The sequence below is a fragment of the Scyliorhinus torazame genome, chromosome 4 (assembly GCF_047496885.1).
Source record: "Scyliorhinus torazame isolate Kashiwa2021f chromosome 4, sScyTor2.1, whole genome shotgun sequence".
In the NCBI taxonomy this organism is placed as follows: domain Eukaryota; kingdom Metazoa; phylum Chordata; class Chondrichthyes; order Carcharhiniformes; family Scyliorhinidae; genus Scyliorhinus; species Scyliorhinus torazame.
In genome coordinates, this window is record NC_092710.1 from 180,848,972 (window position 1) to 180,868,198 (window position 19,227).

Below are 19,227 nucleotides of genomic sequence, written 5' to 3' on the forward strand. Positions count from 1 at the left end.
AAGTAATTTGCATTTATATAGTGCTTTTCATGACTTAAGGACGTGCTAAAGCTCTTCAGAGCCAAGCAATTTTTAAGTGTATTTGCTGCTGTAAAGCAGGAAAAGTGACAGCCAACTTCTGCACAGTGAAGTATCATAAACTACAATGAGATAAATGACCAGATAATCTGTTTTAGTGATGTTGGTTGAGGGATAATTGTTGGCTAGTGCATGGGAGAACTTCACTGCTCTTTGAATGCATTACACCATCTTTAAAGTCCATCAGAGAGGGTAGACAGGTTTTTTTCTTCTCTCTACCAAATGACAGCACCTGTTACACTGAGGTGTTGGCCCATATTATGTGTTCAGGTGTTTAGAATGAAGGTTCAACCTACAGCCATCTGATTCAGAGGCAACAACAATGCGACCACTGAGGCAAGACTGAATAGATTAACTTTAGCCAAACCTTTGCATTTCAAAACACTGCACCATTTATAAAAATTGTACATTTTTGATGAGGATTCATATGGAAGGTTTCCTGGACTACACACTTAAATGCCCAGTTATAACACATTAGACTTCTCTCAGTTGTCTCTTAACAGGAAGGTAATGATTGAAGGACAGCCCCGCAAGAGGGTAAATTCACGACCGAAATGTTATCAAACTACTCTAGTATGCTGTCTAATGGATGTTCAACAGAAGTGCAATGGAAGTCTAACACTGTTAGGTTAGCTTACATCAGTTAGCCATACTCCCATTTTTGTCATCAACAAACTTTGATTTGCTGTCCCAAACCAGAGTCTGAATACTTTGTTCAGAGAAAGGGGAGTTATCAAGAAAAGGGTGAAATAAACATGAGAGAAATGAGACACCACTTTTATATACCTGCGGGCAAAAACATAAACATGAACCACAATTTGTTTTCTATCCTTTATCTATACTGCCACACTCTTAAACCATGCCTTATTTTTATTCATAAACTTTCCAAATTCCACATCAGCAAACTCCTTTCAAAAATTTCTCACACATCATCCACATATTTATCAATATACTCCATTATTTCCTTCTTTAGTATGACCCACAGAAGCTGACACACAACCAATGTTAGGTTGACTGGTCTGTAGCCACCTGGCTTCTCCCTTTTGGAATAGAGGCATTACATTGGCAAACCTCTAAGTCCTCTCTCACAACTTCCAGATCTAAGAATGCTACAAAGAAAATTGGAGAATTTTAAAATGACTTTCGTGAAATCACCCGAGATCAGGTTTTCAGCAAGGTATCATAGCTAAATGAGACATTACCCGTTTATATTTTAAATTGCAGTAAATTATGCTGTATTTAAGCAGCTCATATGCATTTCATGAAAGAATGAACACTTTTTACACACTCTTTTTGAATAAATTTAGAGTACCCAGTTCATTTTGTCCAATTAAGGGACAATTTAGCGTGACCAATCCACCTACCCCGCACATCTTTGGGTTGTGGGGGAGAAACCCACACAAACACAAGGAGAATGTGCAAACTCCACACGGACAGTGACCCAGAGCCGGGATTGAGCTTGGGACCTCGGCGCAGTGAGGCAGCAATGACTTTTTTCACTCTTGTCAAATGCATACTGATATCCCACTAGTCAGTCCCAGAGGACATACCAGCTTTGTCCAGCAGGGAAGAACACAAGCAATGCAGACACATGATTAGTTTCCACTTAGTCGTCCCCACAAGAGCCATGATTGAAATGGAAAGCTAAGGGCAATATATTAAAACTTGATGTGTATGCTGCTCCAACATGCTGCTCCAACATGATGCACCAATGGGCCACCACCTCAAATATTTCTCAGATAACTTCCCAGATGTCCAATTGATAATGCTGCTACTGTCATCATGTATGGCAATGAAATTATGGTACACACTCTTGTAATAATTGCAACTGATAAACTTCGAGAAAAGGGAAATTGATTGAACATCACTGGTAAATTGTAACTTCAAAACATTGATCTGGAGTCAATAAGGGCTCAGTGGGTAAACATATAGGACGGTGGGGTCAGTAAGACACAGACAAGAAAGGTCATAGCTTTTACTTTTGGTCTGTGCTAAGTTAGCTATTCTCACCTGGGCTAACACTTGAGGTACTATAATGGAGCTTAGCTTTCAAAAAGCAAAGAGAAGGTAGGAGGATAAAAAGGAAATGTGGACTACCACCCTGCTATCCAGTCACTCCATGTGAAAATGTAAGTGAAGACTGGATCTGGCTCAGATCAAATTGCCTCCTACACTCAGTCAATTCTCACATAAAGAATAGCCTTTTCATAGCAAAAGGCAGTGAGATACAAAGTGGTCGACATCACTACTGGCTATGGAACAGCACCAAAGAAAAGATTCAAGAGAAAAGAAAAATCACAGGAACAAAAATAAAATAATTAGTGAGAACATTACAATTGGATTTGGTGGAGGAATTGTCTAAGAGTTTAAATGAATGGGGGGGAACAAAAAACAAACAAAAAAAAAAAATCAAGAGGTGGAATGCCCGTCGTGGCATTCTGCCTGCAATGGAGATAGTAAAGGATGGCCCGCCTGTCCAGCGGCTAACTGTGCCACTTCCTCTGCCCTTGGTGGGGGATAGGCTTCTAATCAGGTGCGGAGGCCCATGCAAGGGTCCGTGGTGACATTGCTTTGCTGTCTCAAGCTTAACTTGTCCCTCGTCAGAGCCCATCTGACTGGTCCTAGCAACACCCAGCCCCACTTAACTGATTCCGAAGGGTGCACCCATCACTACATTTCTCGGTCAATTGCAGTCCCACCAATGGCCAACGCCCCTGGTAGCCCTGCTGAGACTGAAGAGCTGCTGGCCCTCCAATTGACTGGCAACTCTTGAAGGCAGGTCCATGGCTTTCTGACAAAACCCAGGCCTTAGAATCAATAATTAGGGTGACAAATGTTAATGAGTATAGAGAGATACAGAAAATAGAGCAAACATGCAATTTAATGTTAACAAATTAATCTGTTGTAATATTAAGTCTTGGTTAAATATTCTAATGCTAATGTAATTTAATTCCTGATAATATTGAAACCTGTAAGCAAATGATTGTTTTCTCACTGGCAAGATTAAGCGTTCAAAACATGGTTGTACTTGAAGAGAATCCAAAACTACTTCAAACTTGCCTCTGGCTTGAGCAGTTGGAACACAAATTAGCACGCGAGACCACTAAAATAACAGCATCTTTCACAGAGCAATTTGATATTTTACCTCTTTCGCTGAGGTTTGTTTGATGAAATTCTGTCAACAATGAAGAACAGCACAGTTACATTTACTGGAATGTTGTTCTTGATTAGTGTCAATAATCCAAAATGGAGAAATGAGAGAGATAAATTTAATATTGTACTTCCTTGTTGAACTGGCCTCTTACCAGCTTGTGGAACTGATATCAACCAATATACTAAGAAGCCCTCAGAACAATGGATTCATACTGGGTCCTCCCTTTTAAAACATGAGTATTGCTGAAAAAATTAGATGTTGTTGAAGCTTTTCATCTTGCACTCGTCAGCACAGATGCAAGAATACCAAACTTCAAAGCGAACAACAATTTGCACTGCATGAGAAAAGAGTGCTGATTGGTCAAAGCTTTGGCATTGAGAATGTACCTGGGAACTATTGTCTACCGCACTTTTGTTTAATTAAAAAAAGGCACAATGCCTGGACATGTTCCTATTGTCTGCAGAGGACAGGTACGATTACACGTGGCTTCCAGCAACCATAAATGATGCAAATTGAGAACCTAAATCATAATCTTACATTGGTATTTGGTGTAATTCTTAGCACACTTACCAAATGCAGTCCAATTGTAGAATCTAACGTTATTCATTATGTTCTGAGTTTTGCAGCTTCAACAAAGATCTCCCTTTTCAGTAATACTCAAGTTCAGTCTTTTAGAACAGTTCTTTTCACAATGAAAATATAAAGTTACATAATTTTTCTTTTGGTTACCATACTTTTTTCCTCAATTTTGATTTTCCCTTCCTTGCTGGCTACTGATGTCAAATGAAGTTGCCAAAATGCTGTTTCTTTCACCCAGAAACCCCATGGAAGGTAGGTTGGGGTGAAGCAGAGGTGAAAGGTGTTTGCTGAAGGCTTTGTTCAACAGGTTTGGCTTGGGCATGGATTTTATAGAGGGGTAAAACTTGGAAATGCTTGAAGTTTGGATTGCATACAAACCTGCCATTTTGAAGGAGGTTGGAAGAGAGCAAGGCCTTAAGTTGGAAGGCTGGACTTGGGATGGGTCTTTGGAGAGGTTGAGGGAGACAGATGCTGGGCATTGCATGTGCCGATGGGTTGAAGAGCTATGCTGGCTGCTGGGGGTGTTGACTGTTGCTGCTCTCATCACAGCCTGATGCTGACGACGCTTCTCCTGTGCTCTAGTTTCTAAATGAACAAAACACAAATACGACAAAATTAATTAACAGAAAATATAAATTCTACATGCAACTTCTACCTGAAACAATTATGTACAATTCAACTTTGACATCCAGACTCGGAACATTAGTTCTGTTCTCTCTCCACAGATGCGGTCAGACCTGCTGAGATTGTCCAGCATTTTCTGTTCTTGTTTCATATTCCAGTATTCGCAGTAATTTGCTTCTATGTACAAACTAGGTTAACATCTAACTCACCTTTTTGTGTACACATTGCTTTCTACAATTGGTTCGCTCCAGAAATTTGCTTAAGGCACCAAAGCAAAACCGTACTCAAACCCGCTTCTAAATGTTTCTAAATTCTCATGTCTTTGCATCAGATAGATGGAGGGTAACAAATAAACACATACAAAAAGTTCAGAATGCATCAGCCAGAAATTACTGTCTTTAATTTTACATTCTGGAATTAAATGATTGGTTTTGAATTGTAAAAAATCTTTTTTTTTTTTTAAATTTAGAGTGCCCAATTATTATTATTTTCCAATTGAGGGGCAATTTAGTGTGGCCAATCCACCTAACCTGCACATCTTTGGGTTGTGGGGGTGAAACCCACGCAGACATGGGGAGAATGTGCAAACTCCACACGGACAGAGTGACCTAGGGCCGGGATTCAAACCCAAGTCCTCAGCGCCGTAGTCCCAGTGCTAACCACTGCACCACATGCCGCCCTTGCTTTGAATAAGGTAAAGGAGGTGTCAATAATGTGTTCTCCACTCGTCAAAAAGATGCTTGTATTTTCAGATAGGATCATTACAGTGCTAAAAAGCCGGTGGTGTCATTTAGGACTCCTTTATTTAAATATGTTCGCTTAACATATAGTGCAATCGCTCACAATTAGCAACACCGATACTTTCAGTTGAAACTAGTTGCAATCCAAGGGCTTTTTGAAAAATAAACAAGCATTACTGAATCAGTAGCTAGTTATGCTTTTTTATTCGACCGTGGGCTGTTGATGTTGCTGGCTAGGCCAGCATTTATTGTCCATCCCTAATTGCCCTTGAGAAGGTGATGGTAAGCTGCCTTCATGAACCATTGCAGTTCATGTGCTGCAGGAACACCCATAGTGCTGTTAGAGAGTTGCAGGATTTTGACCCAGTGACAGTGAAGGAATGGCAATATGGTTCCAAGTCAGGATGGTGTGTGACTTGGAGGCAAACTTGCAGGCGTTCCCATGCATCTGCTGCCCTTGTCCTTCTCAGTGGTAGAGATTACAAGTTTAGAAGATGTTGTTGAAGGAGCCTTGATGAGTTGCTACAATGCATCTTAGCTGGTACACATTGCTGTCACTGTGCGTCAGTATTAAAGCGAGTTGAAGGTGGCTAATCAAACAAGCTGCTTTGTCCTAGATGGTGTTGAGCTTTTTTTATAAATGGTTTTTTATTGGATTTTTGAACAAAGTATATTTGCCATTATGTACACAGGATATGATATATATATCTATATAGAAGGGAAGGGCACACAAACACAAATCACAAAGGGAGAGGAGGAGAGAAAAAAAAACAGTAACAACACGAGAGAAGAACAAAATCAAATAATTTAACTGGTAGGGTATAATGCACCCGCCCAGCCGCAGCAACTCTGTACACTTGGCAAAATTATTTACACACATAAGTAGGCATCTGTTTGTGCCGGAGAGACATTTCCGGAGGGCAATCCTCGAATGGGTCTGGTGCCGGTCTTGCTCCTCGCTTATCCTGGACGGATTTCGCTGCCGTTGTCCCGTCCTCTGCTTAACGTTTCCCTGTGTCCGCCCCCCCCCCCCCCCCCCAAGCTTCCCTCTGTTGTTCCCAGTCTCTTCCCTCCTCTCCACCCCCCCCCCCCCCCCCAGTGGTTCGCCTTTCCTTCCTCTTAGATTGAACTGTCTCTCCTCCCCCCCCCCCCCCCACCCCCACTCCCGGTCTATCTCTCCCTTGCATGCTTTGGCTGCTTTCCCCTGGTTCTCGACTACCTGGCTATTATTCTGCTCGTTGGCCACAAACAAATCCCGGAACAATTGGGTGAATGACTCCCACGTTCTGTGGAAGCCGTCGTCTGACCCTCGGATGGCGAATTTGATTTTCTCCATTTGGAGGGATTCAGAGAGGTCGGACAGCCAGTCTGCAGCTTTGGTGTGCTATTGACCGGCAGCCGAACAGGATTCTACGGCGGGCGATCAGGGAGGCAAAGGCAAGGGCAACTGCCCTCCTCCCCAGGAACAGATCTGGCTGGTCTGAAACCCCGAAGACCGCCACTTTCGGGCATGGCTCCAACCTCACCCCCATCACTTTGGACATTGTCTCGAAGAAGGCTGTCCAGTACCCAGCAAGTCTGGGGCAAGACCAGATCCTGTGGCCATGGTTGGCCGGGCCTCCTTGGCACCGTTCACATCCATCCTCCACCTCCGGGAAGAACCTCCACATAAGAGTTCTTGTTAAGTGGGCTCTATGTACCACTTTTAGTTGCGTCAGGCTGAGCCTTGCGCACGTGGAGGTGGAGTTGACCCTATGCAGTGTTTCGCTCCAGAGTCTCCACCCTATTTCGATCCCCAGATCCTCCTCCCATTTCATTCTTGTTGCGTCCAGTACGGTGTCGGCCCCTTCTACCAGTCGGTCATACATGTCACTACAATTTCCTTTCTCTAATATGCTTGCATCCAGTAACTCTTCCAATAATGTCTGTCGTGACGGTTGTGTGTAAGTCCTTGTCTCCTTTCGTAGGAAGTTTTTGAGTTGCAGGGTGTTAAGCTTCTTGAGTGTCGTGGGAGCTGCACTTACCCAGGCAGGTGGAGAGCAATCCATCACACTTCGGACTTGCTCCTTGTAGATAGTGGACAGATTTTGGGGAGTTGGAGATGAGTTACTCTTTGCAGAATTCCTAGCCATTGACAAGCTCTTGTAGGCACAGTATTTATATGGCTGGTCCAGTTAAATGTCTGGTCAATGGTAACCCCCAGGATGTTGATAGTGTGAGATTCAGAAATGGCAATGTCATTGAATGTCAAGGGGAAATGGTTAGATTCCCTCTTTCTGGAGATGGCACGAATGTTACATGCCACTGATCAGCCCAAGCCTGAATATTGCCCAGGTCTTGCTGCATATGGATATGGACTGCTTCATTATCTGAGGAGCCACAAATAGTGTATTGGGCCAGGGTTTAGAGAACCCCAAAGTGTATCATGGAGTTCACCTGACCCACAACTTTTAATAGATTGTGGTTATGAGTCTTGACTTCCGGGTGCGGCGATGACCAGCTGAGTCGCACGTTTCGGCAGCTCCCTGTGAAACGGGCTTTTGGGCTCTTGATAGGAGCCCCAACGGCAATTTTGACGGCTGAAAACACTGTGCGGTAAACCAGAAGGGAGTCCCCCCTGGATACGGATGAAAAAAGGAGGAGAAAGTGGCCGGATTGCAGTGGATCCTTTGGAACAGCGGCAAGGAAGGCAAGCAAAAACCAAGATGGCGTCGGAAGGTGGCAGTTTAACATGGGGCCCTGAACAACAAGAGTTCTTGAAATGCTGTGTGGAAGAGATAAAAAAGGAAATGAAGAAAGAGCTGTTGGCCCCGATACTACAGGCGATCGAAGGGCTGAAGGAGGAACAAAAGACCCAGGAGCGGGAGCTTCGGGTCGTGAAGGCGAAGGCAGCCGAGAATGAGGACGATATACAGGGCCTGGTGGTGAAGACGGAGACGCAGGAGGCACATCAGAAACGATGTGTGGAAAGGTTGGAGGCACTGGAAAACAATGCAAGGAGGAACAACCTGAGGATTCTTGGTCTTCCTGAAGGTGTGGAGGGAGCGGACGTCGGGGCATATGTGAGCACGATGCTGCACTCGTTAATGGGAGCGGAGGCCCCGGCAGGACCGTTGGAGGTGGAGGGAGCATACCGAGTTATGGCGCGAGGACCGAGAGCAGGAGAAATTCCCAGAGCCATAGTAGTGAGATTCCTCCGTTTTAAGGATAGAGAAATGGTCCTTAGATGGGCGAAGAAAACTCGGAGCAGTAAATGGGAGAACGCGGTGATCCGCGTTTATCAAGACTGGAGTGCGGAGGTGGCGAGAAGGAGGGCGAGCTTTAATCGGGCCAAGGCGGTGCTTCATAAAAAGAAGATAAAATTCGGAATGCTGCAACCGGCAAGACTGTGGGTCACATATCGAGGGAGGCACCACTACTTTGAGACGGCGGATGAAGCGTGGACTTTTATTGTGGAAGAAAAACTGGAATGAGTGGGTTATTAAAAAGAACGCTCAAACAAAGTGGTGGGGCGAATGTGGGGGGCAAAGAGGGGTTTTATGTACTAATCCTGCGATGTGGTAACTTTTCTCTCTCCCACAGGTGGTGATGGGGGGACGTGGGGAGGTAGAGGAGATGGGGCGTTGGCCATTGGGGGCGGGGCCAAGGGAGAAGCGCGGGCTTGGTTCCCGCGCTATGATAATTATGGCGGGAATAGAGAAGCAGGAAGGAGGGGGCGTCGCACGGTGCGAGCCGAGGTCACGGGGGGAAGCCGAGGTCAGCCAGAGTTTGCTGACTTCTGGGAGCAACATGGGGGGAGTAATTACGCTAGCGGGGGATCTAGCGGGGGGGGTGGGAGGGGGGAATTACTGGGTTGCTGCTGCTGGGGAGAGGGGGGAGCGGGTACGGGAGAGGATGGGTGGGGGGGCACCGCCTGGGGGAGATACAGCTGCGTGGGAACTGGGTGAGGAGCTGGAAAAAGGTGATGGCTAATCGACAAGGGGGGGGGGGGTAGGAAGCCCCCCAACTCGGCTGATCACGTGGAACGTGAGAGGGCTGAACGGGCCGATAAAGAGGGCACGGGTACTCGCACACCTTAAGAAACTTAAGGCAGATGTGGTTATGTTACAGGAAACGCACCTGAAACTGATAGACCAGGTTAGGCTACGCAAAGGATGGGTGGGGCAGGTGTTCCATTCGGGGCTAGATGCGAAAAACAGGGGGGTGGCTATATTAGTGGGGAAGCGGGTAATGTTCGAGGCAAAGACTATAGTGGCGGATAACGGGGGCAGATACGTGATGGTGAGTGGCAAACTACAGGGGGAGACGGTGGTTTTGGTAAACGTATATGCCCCGAACTTGGATGATGCCAATTTTATGAGGCGGATGCTAGGACGCATTCCGGACCTAGAGACGGGAAAGCTGATAATGGGGGGAGATTTTAATACGGTGTTGGAACCAGGGCTGGATAGGTCGAAGTCCAGGACTGGAAGGAGGCCTGCAGCAGCCAAGGTGCTTAAAGATTTTATGGAGCAGATGGGAGGTGTAGACCCGTGGAGATTTAGTAGACCTAGGAGTAAGGAGTTCTCGTTTTTCTCCTATGTCCATAAAGTCTACTCGCGCATAGACTTTTTTGTGCTGGGTAGGGCATTGATCCCGAAGGTGAGGGGAACGGAGTATACGGCTATAGCCATTTCGGATCACGCTCCACACTGGGTGGACTTGGAGATAGGGGAGGAAACAGGAGGGCGCCCACCCTGGAGAATGGACATGGGACTAATGGCGGATGAGGGGGTGTGTCTAAGGGTGAGGGGGTGCATTGAAAAGTACTTGGAACTCAATGATAATGGGGAGGTCCAGGTGGGAGTGGTTTGGGAGGCGTTGAAGGTGGTGGTTAGAGGGGAGCTGATATCAATAAGGGCACATAAAGGGAAGCAGGAGAGTAAGGAACGGGAGCGGTTGCTGCAAGAACTTTTGAGGGTGGACAGACAATATGCGGAAGCACCGGAGAAGGGACTGTACAGGGAAAGGCAAAGGCTGCATGTGGAATTTGACTTGCTGACTACAGGCACTGCAGAGGCACAATGGAGGAAGGCACAGGGTGTACAGTACGAATATGGGGAGAAGGCGAGCAGGTTGCTGGCACACCAATTGAGGAAAAGGGGAGCAGCGAGGAAAATAGGGGGAGTGAGGGATGAGGAAGGAGAGATGGAGCGGGGAGCGGAGAGAGTGAATGGAGTGTTCAAGACATTTTATAAAAAATTATATGAAGCTCAACCCCCGGAGGGGAGGGAGAGAATGATGGGCTTCTTGGATCGGCTGGAATTTCCCAAGGTGGAAGAGCAGGAAAGGGTGGGACTGGGAGCACAGATCGAGGTAGAAGAAGTGGTGAAAGGAATTAGGAGCATGCAGGCGGGAAAGGCCCCGGGACCGGATGGATTCCCAGTCGAATTCTATAGAAAATATGTGGACTTGCTCGCCCCGGTACTGACGAGGACCTTTAATGAGGCAAAGGAAAGGGGACAACTGCCCCCGACTATGTCTGAAGCAACGATATCGCTTCTCTTAAAGAAGGAAAAGGACCCGCTACAATGCGGGTCCTACAGACCTATTTCCCTCCTAAATGTAGATGCCAAGGTCCTGGCCAAGGTAATGGCAATGAGAATAGAGGAATGTGTCCCGGGGGTGGTCCACGAGGACCAAACTGGGTTTGTGAAGGGGAGACAGCTGAACACGAATATACGGAGGTTGTTAGGGGTAATGATGATGGCCCCACCAGAGGGAGAAACGGAGATAGTAGTGGCGATGGATGCCGGAAAGCATTTGATAGAGTGGAATGGGATTATTTGTGGGAGGTGTTGAGGAGATTTGGTTTTGGAGAGGGGTATGTTAGATGGGTGCAGCTGTTGTATAGGGCCCCAGTGGCGAGCGTGGTCACGAATGGACGGGGATTTGCATATTTTCGGCTCCATAGAGGGACAAGGCAGGGATGCCCTCTGTCCCCATTATTGTTTGCACTGGCGATTGAGCCCCTGGCGATAGCGTTGAGGGGTTCCAAGAAGTGGAGGGGAGTACTTAGGGGAGGAGAAGAACACCGGGTATCTTTGTATGCGGACGATTTGCTACTATACGTGGCGGATCCGGCGGAGGGGATGCCAGAAATAATGCGGATACTTGGGGAGTTTGGGGATTTTTCAGGGTATAAATTGAACATGGGGAAAAGTGAGTTGTTTGTGGTGCATCCAGGGGAGCAGAGTAGAGAAATAGAGGACCTACCGTTGAGGAAGGTAACAAGGGACTTTCGTTACCTGGGGATCCAGATAGCTAAGAATTGGGGCACATTGCACAGGTTAAATTTAACGCGGTTGGTGGAACAGATGGAGGAAGATTTCAAGAGATGGGATATGGTATCCCTGTCAATGGCAGGGAGGGTGCAGGCGGTTAAGATGGTGGTCCTCCCGAGATTCCTCTTTGTGTTTCAGTGCCTCCCGGTGGTGATCACGAAGGCTTTTTTTAAAAGGATTGAAAAGAGCATCATGGGTTTTGTCTGGGCCGGGAAGACCCCGAGAGTGAGGAAGGGATTTTTACAGCGTAGCAGGGATAGGGGGGGGCTGGCACTACCGAGCCTAAGTGAGTATTATTGGGCCGCTAATATTTCAATGGTGAGTAAGTGGATGGGAGAGGAGGAGGGAGCAGTGTGGAAGAGATTAGAGAGGGCGTCCTGTAGGGGGACTAGCCTACAGGCTATGGTGACAGCCCCATTGCCGTTCTCACCGAGAAACTACACCACAAGCCCGGTGGTGGTGGCTACACTGAAGATTTGGGGACAGTGGAGACGGCATAGGGGAAAGACTGGAGCCTTGGGGGGGTCCCCGATAAGAAACAACCATAGGTTTGCCCCGGGGGGAATGGATGGGGGATATGGAATGTGGCAAAGAGCAGGAATAACGCAACTGAAAGATCTATTTGTGGATGGGAAGTTCGCGTGTCTGGGAGCGCTGACCGAGAAATATGGGTTGCCCCAAGGGAATGCATTCAGGTATATGCAACTGAGGGCTTTTGCGAGGCAACAGGTGAGGGAATTTCCGCAGCTCCCGACACAAGAGGTGCAGGACAGAGTGATCTCAAAGACATGGGTGGGGGATGGTAAGGTGTCAGATATATATAGGGAAATGAGGGACGAAGGGGAGACTATGGTAGATGAACTAAAAGGGAAATGGGAAGAAGAGCTGGGGGAGGAGATCGAGGAGGGGCTGTGGGCAGATGCCCTAAGCAGGGTAAACTCGTCGTCCTCGTGTGCCAGGCTAAGCCTGATTCAGTTTAAGGTATTACACAGGGCACATATGACTGGAGCACGGCTCAGTAAATTTTTTGGGGTGGAGGATAGGTGTGCGAGGTGCTCGAGAAGCCCAGCGAATTATACCCATATGTTTTGGTCATGCCCGGCACTATGGGGGTTTTGGATGGGGGTGACAAAGGTGCTTTCAAAAGTAGTGGGGGTCCGGGTCGAACCAAGCTGGGGGTTGGCTATATTTGGGGTTGCACAAGAGCCGGGAGTGCAGGAGGCGAGAGAGGCCGATGTTTTGGCCTTTGCGTCCCTAGTAGCCCGGCGCAGGATATTGCTAATGTGGAAAGAAGCCAAGCCCCCGGGGGTGGAGACCTGGATAAATGACATGGCGGGGTTTATAAAGCTAGAGCGGATTAAGTTCGTCCTAAGGGGGTCGGCTCAAGGGTTCACCAGGCGGTGGCAACCGTTCGTCGAATACCTCGCGGATAGATAGACGGAATGGGAAAAAGAAGGCAGCAGCAGCAGCCCAGGATCGGGGGGGGGGGGGGGGGGGGGGAGGAAACAGAAGGACTCTCAGGGTTGTTAATATATACTGTATAGTATGTATAGGTCGTTGCCACAGATAATTATATATTGGACTGTTAAATTATATTTTTGGAGAGTGTTACTTGTGACAAGGCAGTTGCCAATTAGGGCTAGTTTTCATTTTTGTTATTTATTATTTATTCATCATTTTTTTGTTTATATAAAATAGGTCATTGTTATTTGTGCTGTTATAATATTGTGTAAAGGATGCACAATGTACTGTGTTGGTTGACCAAAAATTTTCAATAAAATATTTAATTTAAAAAAAAATAGATTGTGGTTATGGGGAGCGCACGGCCCACTCTCCAGGTGTGGTGCAGCTGAAATCTAAATGTATTTTTAAAGCAAAACAATGTTTATTCTATGAACTCAGTTAACCTTTTTAAAACATAGTGAACATCTTAGCAACCATCAATTCAAATACAACCCCCAAAGAATACAACACTCTAAGTAATCCTTAAACTTTCCTTTTAACATCCATAAGACAAAAAGAACCCATTGTACAGAAAGGCATCAGGTTTAACTTCACTACTGAGAACAGTTACCACGTTTAAAATCACCAAATGGACATTCATAAGCTTGCAGAGATTCATACACATCTTGCTGTGACTACAGCGCCTCCAAAACTAAAACAAAACTAAACAAGCTGCAAGCCCAAAGCGAAAATAAAAGCTGACAAATAGCCCAGCTCCACCCACACTCTGACATCACTGCAGTAATAAACACCCATTTCTTAAAGGTACACCCACGATAGTTATTCTATAAAAAACACCCATTTCTTAGGTACTCTCACATGACAATAGTGCAATCATCCACGTACTTCCCCACTTCTGACCTTATGATGGAAAGAAGGTAATTAATTAAATAAAAACACAAATGCTGGATAAACTCAGCAAAACTGGCAGCATCGCTGGAGAGAAGCAGAGTTAAGGCTTTGGCTCTAAATGACACTTCTACAGCTGAAGATGGAAATCCTACAGTGACGCTTGGGACTGAGATGATTGACCCCCAACAACCATCTTCCTTCGTGCGATGTTTGACTCATCCCAATGACTCCAATTTTGCTAGGGCTCGATGATACCACACTCGGTCAAATGCTGCCTTGAAGTTAAAAGACAGTCAAGTCTCACCTTAGCTCTTGAGTTTAGCTCTTTTGTCCATGTTTGGATAATGTTTTATTGAGGTCAGGACTGAGTTGCTCTTGCCAGAATCAAAGTTGAGCATCAGTGAGGTTATTGCTGAGTAAATCCCACTTGATAGCACTGTTGATGACCCCTGCCATCACTTTGATGATCAAGAGTAAACTGATTGAGTAGTAATTGGCCAGACTGGATTTGTCCTGATTTTTGGGGACAGAACATGCCTGGGCAATTTTTCACATTGCCGGGCAGATGTCAGTGCTGTAGCTGCATTGGAACAGCTTGGCTAAGAGCAAAGCCAGTTCTGGAGCACAAGTATTCAGTGCCATTTCTGGAATGTGGTCAGGGCCCAAAGCGTTGCAGTTTCTGGTGCCTTCAGCCATTTTTTGATACCAAGTGGAGTAATTCAAATTGGCTGAAGACTGGCATCTGTAATGCTAGAGACCTCAGGTGGAGGCAGAGATGGATCATTGACTCAACACTTTTGACTATAGATGGCTGCAAATATTTCACCCTTGCCTTTTGCACTGATGTTTTGGGTCTTCCATCATTGAGAGCACCACGGTAGCAGTGGTTAGCACAATTGCTTCACAGCTCCAGGATCCCAGGTTCGATCCCTGGCTTGGGTCACTGTTTGTGCAGAGTCTGCACGTTCTCCCCGTATCTATGTGGGTTTCCTCCAAGTGCTCCGGTTTCCTTCCACAGTCCAAAGATGTGTGGATTAAGTGGATTGGCCATGCTAAATTGCCCTTCATGTCCCAATAAAATGTTAAGTGGGGTTACTGGGATAGGGTGAAGACATGGGCTTGAGTAGGATGCTCTTTCCAACTGCCGGTGCAGACTCAATGAGCCGAATGGGCCTCCTTCTGCACTGTAAATTCTATGATTGAGGAAGGGGATATTTGTGGAGCCCCCTCCTCCAGCGAGTTGTTTAATTATCCACCAATGTTCATTACTGGGGGTGGCAGAACTGCAGAGCTTTGATCTGATCTATTGGCTGTGGGATCGCTTAGCTCTGTCTATTGCTGCTGCTTCTGCTAATTGGCATGAAAATTGTCCTGTGTTGTAGCTTCACCAGGATGACATCTCCTGGCATACCAACCTGTGCTCTTCATTGAACCAGGGCTGATCCCCTGGCTTGATGGTGATGGTAGAGAGATCTGCTGGGCCATGAGGCTATAGATTGTGGTCGAATACAATTCAGCTGCTGCCGATGGCCCACAGCATCTCATGGATGACCAGTTTTGCGTTGTTAGATTTGTTTGAAATCTATCCCATTTAACACAGTGGTTGTGCCACACAACATTGTGTATGGTGTATCAGAGGAACAAGAGTTGTTCCAGCAATAACTCTGAAGAAGGATGACTTTAGTTAGCTCCATTCTCATTTATCAGCTCCACTTAGTGGCTGAAATGGATATACACCGGATTCCACAAAGTAACCAAGAAGTAATAAAAATGTTCCTTACACAGACAGAACACATAGACCAGGAAGAAGTTTTACATATCTGTACATAGCAATGATTATCCTTATCCACCATCAATTTTTACTTGGAATCTACATTCATTCAAGTACCTTCAACTAGCTCTTTTCTTCCCCCTTTCCAAAAGTAACTAGGAACAGGCACAGTCCTATCCCAAGAACAGGAAACACACCTTTAACTCAGACAAACTGATAAATAATGGAGGTATTGTGGTAGTACCACTTGATAACATAAATTATTGTGAACTCACTCATTTCCATACTCGTTCTGTGTGATACAAAGTCAAACTTCATCATAATTGTTTTGGAGGTCACCTCCATGGAAATAAAAATTGGAATGACAATGGAATTGTCTCAAGAGTGCAAGATTGACAACTATATCATTGGCTTGGGGGACCAGTGCCCAACACAGTCCCAATAGTATTTATTATACATGAACATCTGAGTCTAAACATGAATCCAATTACAACAAAATATTAAGTCTACTCTTTAATATAGCTGGGTCATGTGTGTGGAATACAAGTGAGGAACTTTAGGGAATTAACCATGATGCAAAAGCAGCAAAGCTTAAGCTTTTCTAAAACTTTTCCAATGTGCTTCAGATATCACTGTCATATCCAGTAAAGGAATGTCCTATTCATAACTTGTAACATTGTCTGGAAGTGTTTTTGTGTTTAAAGAAATGGAAGTTAAAAGGCTGCTAAGAAGGCTGCAGAGGATCAGGTGATTTTTACTATTTCTGCAAGAAGCAGAGGGATCCAAATCATAGAATCATAAAATTTACAGTGCAGAAGGAGGCCATTCAGCCAATCGAGTCTGCACCGGACCTTGGAAAGAGCACCCTACTTAAGCCCATGCCTCCACCCTATCCCCGTAACCCAGTACTAAGGGCAATTTAGAATGGCCAATACACCTCACCTGCACATCTTTGTCTGTGGGAGGAGAAAGTGCAGACTCCACACAGACAGTGACCCAAGTCGGATATCGAACCTGGGACCCTGGAGCTGTGAAGAAACAGTTCTAACCACTGTGCTACTGTGCCGCCACAGTGCTACCCTGCTAACCACTGTGCTACCGAAGTCTCCAGAAAGTTTGGAATTGAATGACCATAGGTGGGTGCTTCTTTTGAATGAACATACCAAGACAAACCATTTGTGCAATTCATGCCTCCTCTAGTTTGTGGATTTACCCCAAACTCAAAATCTATGGACTCCTAAACCCATGGTTTCAAGGCCTGATACACTACAAAAGAGAGCTGTAGAAACTAGTTATCATAAATCGGTGTGAATGGTCATCATTCATCTACCACTGAACAGCAATGGCTTTTATCTTCAAATTTTTCTGGGTGGAAAATCAAAAAGTGTTAATCATGTAGATCAAAACTGTTTTCCGATCATTAATCTTAATACCTCAAGAACTATGGAGAAATCAGTCAGTCTACAAACCACACAGCAAGAATCAGTAGCAACAAAAACGGCAACATTTAAACCTTAAAATTGCAACATTGCAAGGTTTCCCAGCCTGTTCCTTTGCAGGTACGCCAAGACAGGAACTTGAACTCCTGGCAAGACGACGACAAATAACTATCTTCGTGACCTGCTAAAAATCCATCTCTTTCAGGAAATCCTGTAATAATTCTGATACAGAACTCCAGCTATTGAATCCACCTAGACTACCCTTCAGGAATTAAAATGTATTCTTCACTGGGCCTGCAACACATCTTTTTCCAAACATGTGAATTATAAACTATTATTTTGTTTACATGTAAAAATGTACTATTCACTTTAACTGTACTTTTTTGAGAGAGAAAGTGAGAGTGTGTGTGTGCGTCAGTGATATTGCATTAGACTTTCAGAGTGAATGTATGAATAAATAATCCTCTTTATTTAAATCCATGAAAACTTGCTCCTGGTTATTAAAATTGACCGTGCAATCGGGGGTCAAGAAACATACACAACACAAAGTCCTTTTCCAAAACACACTGATCACGAACAGTAAGGGAAGGGAATTAGGATTTCAATTCTCTCTCCTCAAAGTAATATTACTTTGATCAACTTACAACACTTGCCATTTTTCAATATTAAATGTTAATTTTTCACTTAAAACTTAATTAAATCATCAGCTGCACCAACAAACTGCACTCAGGAATCACAAACAATTAGAAACAAAATAAAAATAAGAGGGAACCCCAAGCCAAGGAAGGAACAATTAGTAAGGCTGACCATCAGCTGAAAAATTATTTTCTGCAGTATTTTGCTTTTGCAGATATATCTCAGTTACGGTTTACAGTATATATTAAAGGACATCTTACCTCTCACTGGGCCAAGCGTTTTGAGGCCACCTTTTGGAGGATTATGAGTTAATCCTGGTGCACAAGCCCCTTTGGCTGTTCCTTGTGGCGCACAGGCCCCTTTGGTTGTGCCAGGGCTGGAGCCAAATGTGAAACTGGGAGATGCTTTAATCAGAGATGGATTTTGGTGTCCATTGCTGATTCCAGAGATGCCATTCCCATTACTCTTTGTTTTGCTGAGGGAATTTTCGGAGACGGAGGATATTAGCCCACTATGTTCAAGTAAAGAGAGAACGAATACTTCAAAATCTCTGATATAAAGCACACAAATATCAACTTAGTAAATAATTATTTCTCTTTGGAAGCACAATGTCACTTTAAATAATACAAAGCCCTTGTGGCGCAGTGGTAGCGCCCCTACCACTGGACCAGAAGCTCTGGGTTCGGGTCCACGCCGGGACCTGTTGGCTATGGAAGGAGCGTTCAATGGGCTGACAATCAGCTCGGAAATCCTTCCACTGGTTCCCCACTAATCCCCAAAGGGTAAAGAAAGCATATGGGTGTGAAGACAACGACAACAACATTAAATAGTAATGCTTCACCTAAAGACCACATTTTAAAAGTTATATACATAAAATGTAATGAAAAGATAAACATAAGAAAGCCTAAATAGGTTAATTACTCAGTGAGAATGGCTTCTGAATAAATTCAATTCAAACCTCAGTCGGAAGTATACATGGAAATTAAAATGTTGTTTACAGAGTAGTTATTTATAGTTTTTGGCATTCCAAAAATAATTTTCCATTTGGAAGCATACGAAACAAACAATTATTGCAAAGATTTAATTAGTTCCACGGTAACAAAAGTAACAACTTTTCAAAAATAAAAAGCATAATCATGCTCCCTCTCTTGACCAACGTAACTTGCCCCTCGCAAAAAAAAGGCAATCAAGATTTAACAAGAGATGCAGACAGATCGGTCGACATGAAACAGCTTTGCCGATCCAACCAGGAACTAGTTGCTGCTATTGCCAATCTCACTTTGATTGGGGATTTTGAAAGTCTGTTAACAGTGAGCTGTTCTAATGCCTGCAAGTGCCAAATCCAATTGTGCGCCATATTCAATCAGGACTAAAATTAACAGGCGGCCAAGACAACCAATGAGAGATGATTGGTGGAATGGGCACTTCTGCTGAAAACTCTCAGAATACAACTAAGATGTTGTCTATATGCACTGGCACAATGAATTCTCTTCCTGGCGGCACGGTCGCGCAGTGGTTAGCACCACCA

At 45.0% G+C, this 19,227-nt stretch overlaps 1 protein-coding gene across 1 annotated transcript in view; it reads right to left on the minus strand.

The window, feature by feature from the left end:
• Positions 1-19,227, minus strand: part of agbl5 (AGBL carboxypeptidase 5) — a 191,252-nt gene that overhangs the window by 101,512 nt on the left and 70,513 nt on the right. Inside the window, 2 exon segments of the mRNA XM_072498931.1 lie at positions 4,190-4,396; positions 17,960-18,210. Of these exon segments, the coding sequence (XP_072355032.1) occupies positions 4,190-4,396; positions 17,960-18,210 (458 nt within the window).